General features: G+C 39.5%; 1 protein-coding gene across 4 annotated transcripts in view; it reads right to left on the bottom strand.

Annotated features, from left to right (window-relative positions):
- The window catches only part of LOC135081670 (ubiquitin carboxyl-terminal hydrolase 8), a 49,674-nt gene that overhangs the window by 25,618 nt on the left and 7,874 nt on the right, over positions 1-16,182 (bottom strand). For 3 of the 4 annotated variants that reach the window (XM_063976437.1, XM_063976439.1, XM_063976440.1), the window contains 5 exons: positions 15,347-15,472; positions 12,287-12,410; positions 10,787-10,965; positions 9,450-9,536; positions 7,056-7,175 (listed from right to left, as the gene is read on the bottom strand). In XM_063976437.1, coding sequence (XP_063832507.1) covers positions 7,056-7,175; positions 9,450-9,536; positions 10,787-10,965; positions 12,287-12,410; positions 15,347-15,472 — 636 coding nt within the window. The remainder of the gene's footprint in view (positions 1-7,055; positions 7,176-9,449; positions 9,537-10,786; positions 10,966-12,286; positions 12,411-15,346; positions 15,473-16,182) is intronic. The other variant, XM_063976438.1, reaches the window with a different exon arrangement.

The raw sequence follows: 16,182 nt of genomic DNA on the forward strand, positions 1-16,182 counted from the left end.
TAATCAATGTAATAGAAAATTATTGACGCATCAAAAAATAAATCGGGCCGCTTGTAATAACAACCGGACTAGTGGACTTTGGTCAGTCAAAGAACGAATCAACCACATAAAATAAACTATGTATTATGTAGGTACCTACCAGTACTACCACTACTTGTAACCTTTAGTTTAGATTAAGGAAATTTTTTAATAATACCAAAAAATAATGCGATATTATTTTACGAATTGATAACGCTGCCACAAACTCATAATAATGAATGAGTCTTTCTTCCCTTTCTATGAAGTATAAATTGAGAATTAGTATTTTGTTATTTTTTCTTAGCATGATTATAAAAATTCAATCATCACAGTCATAATACTGAAGCTGACTGAATCAAGGTGTCTGAATAAAGACACGGAGTAGGAGCTTGGTTTAATATTGTCTCAGAAAATGTTAGACGCTTTGGTTTCTGTACATGACATAAACCTATTTTTTGTTTCTTGAACTTTGTTTGATATTTAGTCATAATTCATATTTTATCGTCTGGCGTAGAGATTTCTACACGATTAACATGAATTAATTCCAATTAATTCGCCTTAGAATAGCGACTATTTTTTTTTAGACGTTAATACGTTTTTTCACTAAAAAAAAAAAAAAAAAAAATAGAATGCTGGGGCAACAGGTAGATCAGTAGTACCATATTGCCCATTTAAGCTTACCTTTCCTTGGCAGTAAGTTTTGTATTTGGCAGTCGTGGATCAAACAAAACGTACCAGACTCCGCTATACACTCCGCAAATAATAAATAAATATCCTTCCTTCGACATTTTACACTACGCTCCTAGTCCCAAACTGAGCAAAGCTATGGGTCCTAGACAACGGATATAAACATACTTAAATACCGTTTTTATATACATAAGTACATATTATACATAGTAACACCTAGACCCATCACAGAAATTAAAATGTATCAATTCAATTTCTGCCCGGCCGGGGATCGAACCCGGGACCTCTCGGCATAGTAGTCCGTTTTGAAACCACTACACTAAATGACTGACAAATAAATATTTTTACAATGCTCAATTACATCATTGTACCTACCTTACTCTATTTTCTTAGCATATTCTAAAGTCGGGTGCATCCTATAATAACATTAAATAACCACCGCTTAGCAATATCGTTAGTGAAATCATAATTATAATTTATTGAAATATATAATTATTTAAATAAATATTATAATTTATAGGTCAGGTTTCAAGAATCAAAAGATTGCTTTTAAAAGGTGCTATTAAATAGAAACCAAACTTTTTCCTCGCAACAGTGTTACTTGGAATCCAAATTAATACTGTTTTGGAATACTGGTCAAACTGTATCCAAATAAATTAATAAGTTTTAATTAACCACATTATTTATTTATTTAATTAAAATGCAAGTGAGCTTATGTTTTACAACAATCAGAGTGTTAGCCTTGCAGTCACTGTGATCGATTCGGTGTTAACCACTACCGTCGTCAAGCTCAGTTCTGAGATGAAACTGGATAAATATAGGAAAGGAGTGTCGACACGAGGGTGTTCGGCCCACACAGCACGCGACACGCGGCAGTATTGCCTGCGGTTTGCGCCGCTGTCAACGTTGACACAATTAGCCAGTGTGCTGGATAGACAGGATGCTCTGTCAACTGTCTTGGCAACTTTTTACAATCAGTAGTCGTACTTAACAGTTAATAGAAGTACAAATAAATGTATAAATAATACTCTATAATGAACAAAATCTTGTTGAGACCGTGATACTTGTTATTGTTATGAATAAGTGATGCAATACGATTATAATACAAAAATATTGCTTTATTATGTATTTAGTACATTGACATTTACTCTCTTAACCATTTAACATGGACATTGATCCATGCTCTAAACATCTACACGGTAAAATAAATCTCGGAGGCGAAAACAGGATAATTATATGATCAAACGAACTTACCAAGTGAAGTTCGATCTGAATTATCCTGTTTTCGCCGAAGAGATTTAAGGTCCCTCCCAACCCGAAGATTTCTATATCTTCTTCCCTGGAGGTAAACGTCAATGTCATCTCTTCTCTAAATATAATGAGACCGCTCGGACACCGAGCCCACAGCGTGGTAGGGGTGGGGTTGCCCGCTCTTTTGTTTTTTACTACTACTACGCTGAATATTGTGTGCGGATTGGCTTGTCGTACAGGGGTACTACACGGTAAAATAAATCTCTTCGGCGAAAACAGGATAATTCAGATCGAACTTCACTTGGTAAGTTCGTTTGATCATATAATTATTGTTTATAACCCAGATTAACATATAGGCTATAATTTTTAACGCGGGTGAAGCCGCGGGCAAAAGCTAGTCCCTAAATAAATAAGTAAACTTTAACCCAGAAACTAAGTACATGGGACAAAGTGCTAGGGCATGTGACTCCGGCTTAATTTCGGAGAGCGCGCGTTCGCAAAAACGTGTACACGTACGGTTAACTACGTCTGGGATAAGCAAATAGCACGTTTGGCAACATGTTTTAGAGTATGGTACGAAATAATCGATTATACGAGATTTTTGCTCAAGTTGAGAAGGGGAGGTAATGTTTTTTTGTATATTTTACGTGGTAATGTTTTTTTTGTATATTTTACGTTGTTGCAATACTTGCAATCGTAGGCGAAGGTATTTCGGAGGTTTAGGCGTGACTTAATCATCGGGTTTAAGAATTAATTGTAATATAGTGATAACGTAGCTTCAACATTATCACAATTATTATAGACACACATCTTTCCTTGTTGATTGCCTCAACTCTTGCTGCGCTTAATTTGTGCACAGTCCATAAAAAAATCATGTTCTTGCAATAAATTATCGAGCATTTCATGTCCAATCAAGGCGGTGACGACAGCAAACGCCTTGCAAACGTCACTGTAGCCGAGTGCATGTCAATATGTGGGGCGCACTTTGTATCGGGGCACGTTTGTTGACGGATTAACTCGTAGGGCTTCGCCCTTGGCGCGCCCGCGTCACCGCATTCCGCTGTGACGATGCACCCTGACTCATCTCGGCCTTTGGATTGCTCTAGATCCGATGCACTTGTTCGAGAAAATGTCAGGTCGAGTGATACAATATCTTATTATTTTTCTCTTCATGTAATTAATTTGTTTCAAATAAAAAATATGTCTCTAAATGAAAGATTAACGTATTACATTTTTCCGTCGTGTAAGTATAAATCCTTCTTAAAAAGGTTAAATTAATATCTTTTCAGTCACTAGACCTGTCTCCCGCTTTGTTTTTTTTTTTGTAGAAATCTATGTTTGTATTATAATCTTCTCCAATAATATTCTAATTGAATTCGTATTGAGATAGCTATCCCTCAAGACCTCAGCCTTCACTGGTTATGTTTCATTAGAGGCCAAACTGTAAAACATGGCTATACAGTAGGTATAGTGTTGGGTAACAGAGGTGTGATCAATCCCGTATGCACATTATGATGTTTTTCACCAACGATACAAACAAGCTTGACAGTAGCAATTATGAGATGCGAAATTATATCGCTCTTGAAAGCGTCTTACATGAAGATTTTCACCACATAATTTGCTTAAAATTTTAAATATGTAATATACTCTCTTCTATGTAAAAGGATGAGCGAAGAAACTGAACTGTATAAATGCTACATAACATTATCCCAAGGATTTCTGGCAAGCATCATCTTACGAAAACATTCAAATATTTTTCTACTTATGACCGTAAAAGCTTGATGTCACCAACCAATTAAGTTGGTGTTAACACTATGACAAGACACTTTTTGACAAAGGCATATTTGAAAACGACACGTTTGTTCTCGTGTTTGAACCATAAAGTTAATATACCTAGCAGAATAGAGCAACAAAGGACTGAGCGAGCGAGATGTCACTAGCAGCAACACTGTGATAAAAAGAGATACGTGATGCGACGTAACAGGAATGTTTTTTGCAATTACTTGACAGTTCGTTAGCACTCATTGGCACGCTGAAAATTTGCGCTCTGAGATTTTTCATATTTTACGTGAGTGACTTGGATGTTTACAACAAATAGTACTTCAGAAACGTGGTGACTGGTTTAATGATTGAATAATGTACAAAACAGTGAAATAATCCTGATGACATCCAGTGACATCTTAAAATAGGTTTCCTTTGACAGCTCATGGTTGTCACTCTATTCCGAAGGAATATTAAGTTTATGGTTGGAACTATGAATATACAGTCGACGGCACATCAGACAATTTTGTTGCGAAATCGCACCTATTACAACTACACAAGATGCAACGCAGTGTTTAGTTTGATATGCCGTCGTCCGTACTATAGGACTAACGCTTAACTGAGTCAGTGCTTGAGGTATGGGAGCTTCACGGGAAGGTGTTTTGGGACGTCAAACGACAGAGAAACGTCAAATCGTCCATTTGCGACGACACTGTGATATATCAAAAACAGTGGTTTTACAGAAATCGACTTTTTAACTTTTGAATGACCATAACTCTTAAAAGAAGGTTAGGATTACCTAATTGTGTATGAAACGTTTAAAGATTAACTATTAATGAATTTAAATATTTATAGTAAGACATAACTTTGCGTCTAAATTGATGAAATTAAAGCGATTGAAAAAAAAAAGAGACAACTTATCACGTTGTTCTAGTAAAAAAATAATATTTTGAAGATGGTAAGTTCAGTTGTCACGTTGAAGATGATGTAAAAAAATATATTTATATAAGTCATTATTTAGATAACACGTTGATCTTGAAAATTTTTATTTTATTTTAATAACATTACAATCAGTAAAAATGAGGTAATTTTTGGAACAGGCGAATATTTCGCTTTGCCATGTTAAATTGCACTTATAAAAATATTATCTAAGTAGACAGACAGTTGTATACATACAATATTTAAGCTCACATTAAGTTTTCTTATTCTAAAAACGAATGCTTATCAAAATAAACGAAAAACTCTCAAAAGTAAAACCACGTAAACTACTAGTTAAAAAAAAACACAGTAAGAGAAACTGTACTAAGTATGTATGTATGCAGAAGAAAAAATTGTAGGTAGGTACCTACTAGGTTAGTAAATAGATGTTTTTTAACTGACTAGTTATGACAATTTAATCCTAAAATTATCAAAGCAAAAATCGCCGTCTCCGGCGCATAAAATGGCAAAAAAGCGACATTTTGGTACCTTTTAGGGTGTTTTAATTTTTTATACTTATTTAAAATTAAATTTATAAAAGTTATTTAAATAATGTATTAATAGTGAAAAATAACAACCACTATTTATAAATAATGTAACCATTTTACTGGCGTAGTTTTTCTGAAATAGTTATACCTATTGCAATGTTATTATACAAAACAATGTTGCGCCCGCCAAAGTATATTTGGGCAAGAAGCGATAAAATTCCACCAATTGCTGATTATCTGTAATTATATTAAAACATTAAAATACTTTTTTTGCAGAAAGCAAAACATAGCCAATACAGCTAAGTAACATTGAATAATTACATAAATAAATAAATATCTGGGGTCATCCAACGCATTGCTATTCTAGCATACTTCTACTAATAGATAATTTTGCTAGCTATCGTCTCAGATTAAGCTAATCTAAGGCTATCGTATGTTAATATAAAATATTTTGCTTGTTGTGTCTGTAAAAACAGACAGTCGTATAAGTATGTTTTATTTGCACTGTATTTCTAGTATTTGAACTATTCTTCAAAACGAATGTATGTTTATCAGTCTACATCTACTCATATTAGTTCCGACGTTATTATAGCTCAAAGAGACACTTTCACAGCGCTCGCATAGCGCTGTTAGTCATGTTGTCGGATTAGGTTGTGGAATTCCTTCAGGCAGTGCATCGCCACAAATGTTAACCTTTGCTTTTTTGCATTGCTAGTCCCCATCTGTAATGATATCTGGAGTTTAGTATTACTGTTTAGCGTATACAACGTGACAAGTAGATATACCATTCAATTTCAATAACATGTATTCTGCAATAACAGAACATCAACAAATGTCCTACAACATATTTCCAATATAGGAAAAATTTTCATCATCTACAACGTTACTAGTTAAGATGTCCCGATGATACTTCGATTTTCTTACAAGAATAACGTAACATATAAATAATTTATCTTTTACTTTGCTTTTTGTTTTAGAAGAACACTGTGATAAGTATGACGTGCCACATTGTCGAATAAAATAAAAATATTTTAAAAACTTACCTTTGTCATCAATACCGCGGTATCCTCTAGATGTCACGTTTTTCTTAAAAACGAAGAGCACCTCACATCTCAAAGCGCAGGTGGCAACTGAACTGTCACAGTGTCGAAGCCAACTAGATCGCCGAACGAGCCAGCGCTATAACGTAATATTTTGTCTCTTTCTCTCATAGTATTGTTGTTTTTGGAGTAACAAATACCCTGTTTTTGGAGATAAAAGAACGCAAGATCGCGGTTCAGAATTTCGGTAAAACAAAAAATCGTATATGTCGAGATGTCACAGTGTCGTCGCAAATGGGCGAAATGTGCTTCAGATTTGTATGCTCTGTCACGACGTCGTAATCCTACTAATATTACAAATGCAAAAGTTTGGATGTCTGGATGTTTGATACTCTTTCACGCAAAAACTACTGAACGGATTTTGGTGAAACTTTACAGTATTATTGTTTATAATCCAGAATAACATATAGGCTATAATTTATGACGATATGTGAAAAACTAAATTTCACGCGGGTGAAGCCACGGGCAAAAGCTATATAGTTATTTAATTTTTAGCGTTAAGAGTCGCATCTCAAACTAATTTGAAAATTATAAAAAGCTATATGTCAATATTTTATTAAGGCAGGTATTTGATCGCAATCGCACCTGGTATTAAGTGAGATGCAGTCTAGGATGGTACATAATTGCCCTGTAAGTGCTTATTCACTCTCCCTTTGAAAAGACCCGGATTACAGTTCAGGAAAGACATCAGCAGGCACCCCTCCCGAGCCGCATCATACCACAAGCACTGATTTATGCGCTAGATCTATACATACTATGTGTATGTACTCACCACGTCTCCCCACACGGGCTGGAAGTCGCGCTGGTAGAGATCGCTAGAGGGCGCCACTTTAGCGGGCTTGGTGCTGCGGTCGAACGTCGGCATCGGCTGCTCCTCGTCGTCCGACGACATCTGACGACGATTGGATGTTTTAAGGACCGTATTGTGAAGGAAGCAGTACAATAGAATAGTTTCCAGCAGAGTATACAGGGTGGAATTTTGTAATGCCACCTGGAGGGAAAGTAGGTAGACAGTTTTTCTCAAAGAAAACATTCCTTTGTTTTTGAAAGGAAATAGAACTGCATTCAAAGAATTCCAATAATTTGCTTGCCACACCCGGAATTCGAACCAACTAAAATCTGTTAAAAATTACACCCTGTATTTTTATTGCATCGATCGTTAGGGTTATGTATAAGGATGAAATCTCTCTAACAAACTTGATAATTCAAATGAAAGGAAAATCCTGAAATCTTAAATAATTTTAATTAAAATTAATCTTAAAAATGATTGAGTCTGATGTCGAATCAGCGGTGCACAGTAAAACCAAAACTGGTGTTTGTGACACAGTCAATAGTTATCATTGATATTTGAAAATGCTATGTAACTTGTTTTAAATAAAATAAATAAAAAATAATTATGTACAGGAAATTGTATGGTATGGCCGTATGGTAGACTTTTCAAAAAAAATTCAAAATCTTTGAATGCAGTTGTCTTTCTTTTCAAAACTAAAGGAATGTTTTCTTTCAGTAAAATTTTCTATCTACAGTATTAAGAGTACTTTCCCTCCAGGTGGCATTACAAAATTCCACCCTGTAGATAGTTTCATCCACGAAGACGCGCCCCACCAATTTTTGGTCTCGGTCGCGCGGGGTGCGGGGAGTTTGGTCCGAGCAATCCGTAAGGCATTACTATAGTGTGCGTGTGCACTCATGGATCATTCAGCGTGTACCGATAACACTCAAACATTAGCGGATGAATGGTGGGGCTTCGTGGATGAAACGATCTAAAGCCTGGTCCGTGAGCACGTAGAATCCCGTCCAATGACCCCAAGCTGACCATCCTTGTCGCTCGCACGTAATTATGTTGCTGTCGCGCTCGCACACTCACTGCGGGCGCGCGTCGCACAGTCGCGACAGCAATATAATTACGCGCGAGCGATAAGGATGGGCAGCTTGGGGTCATTGGACGGGATTCTACGTGCTCACGGACCAGGCTTTATAAGAGTGGTCTTGTTAGAGGTTGAGGGAATAGCTCCATTCCACTTTTGGACGACCATCAGGCCTAACCAACCTTTTTTAGACGAAGTAAACAGTGTGGACCAAATCCTCCATTTGTCTCTGGACAGGAAAAAACCGTACATAATACCTGTGATGTTTGAAATTCAAGCACAACTTCTAATCGTGCTTTGTGGCACTTATAAGGGGAGAACACGTGCAGCCGGCCTGCGATGCGCGTTACGATATAAACTTATCGTCAATTTTAGACGAAAAACGTCTAAAGGCTGATTGTTCAATCGCCGGACAAGTTTTAACTGAAGAATAAGTTTTACACATTGACAGTTTCAGTATGGGAAATATGTCAAATTGACAAAGTTATTCTTCAGTTAAAAGATATTTGACGATTGAAAAATCAGCCCTTAATAGTATAAAATCGATAGAATGCTTCCCTAAGATTATATCGTGGCGCGCATCCTAGACTATAGATCGTGCCATCCACGAAGACGCGGGGTGCGGGGAGTTTGATCCGAGCAATCCGTAAGGCATTATTGTAGTGTGCGTGTGCACTCATGCATAATTCAGCGTGTACCGATAACACAGAAACGTTCACGGATGAATGGTGGGGCTTCGTGGATGAAACGATCTGTAGGAGTGGTCTTGTTAAAGAAGTGAATAGCTCCACTCCTTTTTTGGACAACCATCAGGCCTAACCAACCTTTTTAGACGAAGTAAACAGTGTGGGCCAAATCCTCCATTTGTCTAGATAGGAAAAAGCCGTGCTTCTGCAGTGGAGTCAAATTACCTGTGATGATCTTTGAAATTCAAGCAGAGCTACTAACCGTGCTTTGTGGCACTCACTACGAGAAACCACGTGCAGCCGGCCTGAGATGCGCGATGACGATATAAACTTATCGTCAATCGTCTAAATAAAATCGATAAAATGTTTCCCTGAGAATATATTCTGGCGCGCATCCTAGACTAAAGTGAGTCGCCGAGCAGATAGAATTTCGTGCAATGACCCCAAGCCATCCTTATCGCTCGCGCTTATATTTCTGTCGCGCTCGCACACTCACAGCGACCGCCCGTCGCACAGTCGCGACAGCAATATAATGGGTAGCTTGGGGTCATTAGACGAAATCCTATGTGCTCGGCGACCGGACTTCAGCTGATGTGAAGATTATAATGTTACCTTGGGGATGTTGGGCGAAGAGTGTGATCGGCTGAGCGCAGCGCTGGGACTGTCCGGTGTTCCCATGTATGAGTCGCCATCCTCGTCCTGCCAGATGAGATTATACTTTATGCTCTAGTGCAGGGTTTCTCAAACTTTCCCATGTTAAAGTTTCCAGGGGACAGCGAACCCCTTAACTAGCTAGTTGGCCCCTCCCCCTAAAGAAAATAATAAAATTGACTATTGAAGTAAATAAGATTTTAATTTTAATCAAAATATTATTGTAATAGTAGGTATGCTTGTTTCTTGTCGCAAATGGAGTCAATTTTAGAAGTAATTTTGGTCAATTTTAATTCTGCCACCATTAGAAAGAAATAAATAAAGAAAAAAAGAAAGAAAATATTTTCATTTATTCCAAACATCCTTACGTAAATCTTGTCGCGAACCCTCTGCCCTTGAATGGCGAACCCCTAGGGGTTTTCGTACCCAATTTGAGAAACTCTGCTCTAGTGTAACGGCTGTTTTCGAGATAGATTTATTACGTTTAATTTGTAATGTAAGCCCAGTCACATGCTCTGGCCAGCTTGCACTTACATTTATTATTTTTTTGCGGTCTATAAGTCGCCACCGTTCTGTGATTGCGTTAAAACAATCTTTATGGTAAAAAATGGTCGTGTGAGACGGATCATTACAATAGCGGTGGTAGGGTGCGGACCCACGTTCCTTGAATCTCCATTCGGTCAGTCCGACATCGACACCGTTGGGTTATCGTCGCGTATATTATGTACAGTCAGCGTTAGAAAGTTCGTGACACCCAAAGCTTAATCTCGTACTTAATTGTTATTTTTCATCTTATTTTGAACAAGATTCAACTAACATAGATTTTAAGTGCAATTGTTACTTGAAATCCTGTTACTTAAATTATTATTATTAAAGCTGTTAAAAAGTTGACAGCACAACCTTAATTAATTTGTAACAAAGACCTGTTGCGAACTTTTGGCAAGTTTGAGTGTCTCGAACTATCGACTATGACGCTGACGCGCGATGCCAATAGCAAGGGCGCCCGTTGAAGACCAGCTTTTATCTTGACATGCCCTTACGAGCATGTCAAGATAAATGCTGAGCGGGGAGCCTATTTACGTAGTGGCTTTGTAATTGTTCTTTTTTATTTATCTTTTATTCTCGTTGTGTTGTTGTTTTATGTATATGTACTGTATCAATACAGTTTTTCTATCTACCTATCTCTACCTGTTCGGTGCGCGGCTTGCACTTGTCCCGCGCTTCTCAGCTTGCACTTTAATTTCTTCGCAGTCCGTAAGTAGCTACCGTTGCATGATCGCGTTAAAACTGTTTATTACCTGATCCGTGTGCGGCTTGCGCTTGCCGCGCGCTTCAGCCAGCTTGCGCTTGCGCTCGAGCTCGAGCTGCTCGCGGCGGCGGTCGAGCTGCTCGCGCTGCGACTCCACGGCCGCGATGCGCGCCTTCTTGGCTGCTACCTCGCGCGCTGATGCAGCTTGCGAGGAGATCAGGCGCTCCGCTGCGACAGGAGGAAGTGACATGTCAACACAACAATCATTACATAGTATAAAACAAAGTCGCTTATCGCTGTTTATCCAAAAGTATGCTTAGAGCACTTTCACATTAGGGCTTTGGTAGCGCGACAGCAGCGTGGCAGCGGCGTTTTTATAATGTGAAGGCATGCATCCGCTGTCACATAGTAGGACATTTTAGGCAGCGCGTCTGTCGCGCGATTGTCGCGCTGCTAAATCGCCTAAATGTGAAAGCGCTCTTCGATCTTGAAAACTACGCAACGGATTTTGATGCGGTTTTTTTAAATAGATATAATGATTCAAGAGAAAGGTTTATATGTCGTATACCACCCGTGCAAAGCCGGGGCGGGGTCGCTAGTATTGATATAAAATTCTAAAGAATAGAAAACGTTACCATCATTGCGGATTTAATTTTGAATGGGTGTCTACAAAAGTTAAGTGATAATTATAATTATAAATATACTTATAGACTTCATCTGGTATGCCATTCATACCTGACAAATGAATGAACAAGATAATGAAATTGGAAAACTGGTGAACGCTGACGCAGCAGAGGTAGAAGACTGCACTAGGCTAGCGCCAATATAGTAGGGTCCTATCATTTTCATGTGAGTAATCTGCTAAGCACAAAAACGATTGACTTGAGCCTCATTAAGACCTAGCAACCTAAATAAAACTACAATTTGAACCTTAAAACTTATGCCATAAAGTCAATATCTATTGGAGACATTCTTTGTTTTTTGTTTATCCTATTACTTCATTCTCCTGAGGGTAAAGAAAGACTTAATACAGGCGTAATGAGGACTATCGTTTTTATACTTAACAGTTGGCACCCCTGGCGATTGACAGGACCTTACTCTACAGTGGCGCCATCTTGATGAGTGCAATTGCAATAGTCCTCCTACCACTTTAGCGCTCACCAGTTGGTGCCACTGTCTTCGCTACTAGCAAGTGACAGGACCTTACTCTACAGTGGCGCCATCTTGATGAGTGCAAATGCGATAGTCCTCCTACCACTTTAGCGCTCACTAGTTGGTGCCACTGTCTTCGCTACTAGCAAGTGACAGGACCTTACTCTACAGTGGCGCCATCTTGATGAGTGCAATTGCGATAGTCCTCCTACCACTTTCGCGCTCACCAGTTGGTGCCACTGTCTTCGCTACTAGCAAGTGACAGGACCTTACTCTACAGTGGCGCTAACTGGTGAGGGCTATCGTTTTAGCGCTCACCAGTTAGCGCCACTGTAGAGTAAGGTCCTGTCACTTGCTAGTAGCGAAGACAGTTGTATTTACATTAGGTTGTATTTACCTTGTTCCTCTGCGTCGTCGCCGGGCGTGCCACGCGCGAGGGTAGCAGCAAGTTTCTCGGCCTCGTCCCGCTCGCGCCGTTGGTACTCCTCAAGCTTCTCGCGGAGGCTCTGGTTCTCTTGTTCCTGCACAATAACGATATGATACCAGCAGCTCAAGCACATACAATGTTTTTTTTTGTAAGTAAGTAAGTGCTATTGGATTGCACTTGCAATTGGAGCTAGTGGAGTACTCCAATAGCAAGGCAGTGATTGATATTATAACTGCATGATTGTTTAAGTTTTGTTAAAATCTTTTAGACCGCTAACAATGTATGATACGTAGACTTTAAAGCTTTTTGTTGTGTCTTCTTTACTGGTAATTTCTTCGAGATTATAGGGGTTTATTCTTAACAAGCGGGAAACCATAAAATGTTTGGACAACATTGTGTATAAAGGCACTAAAATTCCAGAATTTCGTATTACTGTTCTTATTGCTATTCTAAAATTTTGTGGTGGGCCGTGCCTACCCCAGAACATTTTAGAAATAGTATACCCAAAAGTACCAGTGGGTAGTATTTCTGACCAGCTGATGTTGTTGTGACACATGATAAAGCCTGGTCCGTGAGCACGTAGAATCCTGTCCAATGACCCCAAGCTACCCATCCCTATCGCTCGCGTGCAATTATATTGCTGTCGCGACTGTGCGACGGGCGCCCGCAGTGAGTGTGCGAGCGCGACAGCAACATAATTACGCGCGAGCGACAAGGATGGGTAGCTCGGGGTCACCGGACAAAATTCTACGTGCTCACGGACCAGGCTTTAGCTGCCGGTGAAGGCGTTCGACCATTCCATTACAGCTTGGATGATAGGCGGTTGTTGGTCGATGCTCAGCGCCTAGTATTTTTTACAACGTATGACGACGCTAATCGCATCTTTCCGCTGCTTCATGTGAAGGTCCGAGCCCTTATGAAAAATAATAAGATACGCAAATGCATCGCCCTTTGGGTGACGTTGAGCCCTCTTATGACTCAGATTTGTATGTCATCACTGGCGACATACACCAGTCAAAAATTTTCGGCAGGGCACATAGCTCGTAGCTAATGGCCGTTGGGGCAGAAAAATTCTCGAAGTACATCCACAGCCTGGAAAACGTAGTGTGGCCTAGATGGAGTAACGATCTGGGGGCTTAGTGTGAGTTTACACCAAACGTCTTCACAAGTGATTGCGTAAAAAAATGAAATTAAATGTATGACGGATTGTACAGCGACCCTAGCGGATACTTTCAAGAACTAAAATCTTCATAGATTTTTTGACGCTCTCACTAGTGACGTTTGATGTAAACTCACACAAGTTTTCTCGTGAGGGTCGCGGGAGATTCCTGGATGCGGGCAGCCGGTCGTCGTGGAAGGTTAAACCGCCTCTGTGGTCTAGTGGTAAGACCACCTGCTTCAGACGCAGAGGTCCCGGGTTCGATTCCCAGTGGGGGCAGATTTTTCTGTTCGGTTTGGTTGGTGGTTGGGCTTGTTCCAAGTCCGCCTGACAAGCTACCACATTACCTAAGTCTGTCGCCATAACAACAATGTTACCAGCATTGTTGTGTTCCGGCAGTTAGAGGTAAGATAGCCAGTTCCTCCGTGGTTGAGGATTCTGGGTGAAGCTCGCTTCTACCTTCAGTCTGATTATCACTTACCGTCAGGTGAGATACAGGCCAAGAGCTTCCTCGTTGTGGATAAAAAAAAAAGTCCTTGGGGTAGACCTGCCTTTGTCTAAAGCCTGGTCCGTGAGCACGTAGAATCCCGTCCAATGACCCCAAGCTACCCATCCTTATCGCTCGCGCGTAATTATATTGCTGTCGCGACTGTGCGACGGGCGCCCGCAGTGAGTGTGCGAGCGCGACAGCAACATAATTACGTGCGAGCGACAAGGATGGGCAGCTTGGGGTCATTGGACGGGATTCTACGTGCTCACGGACCAGGCTTTAGATGGTGTAAAGATCTGGGGGCTTAGTGTCAGTTTACATCAAACGTCTTCACTAGCGAGCGCGTTAAAAAAATATGTGAAGATTTTAATTATTGAAAGTGTCCGCTAGGGGCGCTGTACAATCCGTCATACATTTAATGTCACCTTTCAACCGACTTCAAAAAAGGAGGAGGTTCTCAATTCGACCCGTATGTTTTTTTTTTCTTTCTATGTTTGTTACGCGATAACTCCGCCAATTATGAACCGATTTGAACAAATCTTTTTTCGGCGTATAGGTAATACCTCAAGGGTGGTCCCATTTAAATTTAATAATAGAAAAAACAACCCCCAAGGGTGGAAAATTGGGGATGAACTTTTTTATACGCAATATCTCCGCCGATTATAAATCAATTTGAACGATAATTTTTTTGTTGAATAGGTATTATCAAAAAGGTGGTTTCATGCGAATTTGAAGAATATATTTCACCCCCAAGGGTGGAAAATTGGGGATGAACTTTTTTATACGCAATATTTTTAATTTTTAGTTTTTTTTTGTGTTCACGCATTTGAAGTCGGTTTTATTTTTTTCAAAAGTTATTTACGCAGTCGACATCGAATGCGTTTGACGTAAACTCACACCACGCCCCCTGATGATGGTTGCGGATGGATGCAGACAGCGCAGCAGCGGTCATCGTGGAAGTCCTTGGGGGAGACTTGCCTTTGACTAGGGATGTTATGGATATGTGGTTTCGGTTATGGATATAGGATATCTGTGCTTTAGAATGCAATTTTGCAATAGATGTCTAACACGGTTCATTCATGGCCGCACACTTTACATCGAATAAAAAGTAAAAAAATAAATAAAAATTGATACTAGATGGCATTAAGGTAAATCAGACTGTTATGCCTTTACATAATAATGCTATTCACAAAACAATTTAAACAGCCTACATCCGAAACTATCCTAAACTTTTGAATCGGTTACGGTTTCAGATATTTTTTTATTTCGGATATCCGAAAGTTTCAGTTACGGTTACGGATATCCATATCCCTGCCCAAAGGCAAGGACAAATCCAGTAGTGGACATTATTCAGCTGAAAGGAAACGTAGATATGACTTACCATGTCAAATTGCTTGTTCTCCATCTGCATGAGCTGCGAGATGATCTCCTGCTCGCGCAGCTTGTACATGGCTCGCAGTTCGTCGCGCTGTTCGCTTTCACGCTGCCCGTGGACTTTCTCCCAGTCCTGGAGAGAAATACATACGTTAATAAATATTCTGGGAGATTTTACACTGCACTCAATTGAGTAGGTAATAGAAAAGTTCCTTTAGAAGTCAAATAATTTAATATTTGTTACTTTCCAAGTAAAACAATTTAAGATTTTTAACTTTCGCGTTTCGCTTTGATATCCGATTGACTACCTGCATTAGTTTATTTTAATCTTACATTTATGATTTTGACATTTAATTTTCTCATTATTATTTTCTTATCGCGTTTTAACATTTGTATGCCGACAAGTCTGATCGCGGCTTGAATACACGTTGTGCTTGTACACCATACTGCTTACCTGTGTTTCACAAATAAATTATTTGTATTTGTTTGATTTCAACTAAAATAGAGAAACACGGGTCTCAACGCAACAAGACCGAGACCCCGCAATTTTACTGCTTATGACCACGGCTGTAGCATAGCAGCCGAAACGTCAAGCACTTGAGTACATAATGGAACTCCTATAAAAATGTCACGTTGAGACCCATGCCATTTTAAGTATTTTTTTTGCCAATTTGCACGGCCCAGAACAGACGGTGAAACGTAACTGCAACGAAACTGCAACTGCTAGTTACTTTTGAGTTGCATCCAAGTTTCTTCCATAGCGTCCGTTGAGATCACACATGACGCGACCACTTTGAAACTTTTAGTTTCAGTTTCATTCATCAGAATCATCAGAAAGTTGCA

Source organism: Ostrinia nubilalis, chromosome 20 (genome assembly GCF_963855985.1).
Source record: "Ostrinia nubilalis chromosome 20, ilOstNubi1.1, whole genome shotgun sequence".
NCBI classification, from domain to species: Eukaryota; Metazoa; Arthropoda; class Insecta; order Lepidoptera; family Crambidae; genus Ostrinia; species Ostrinia nubilalis.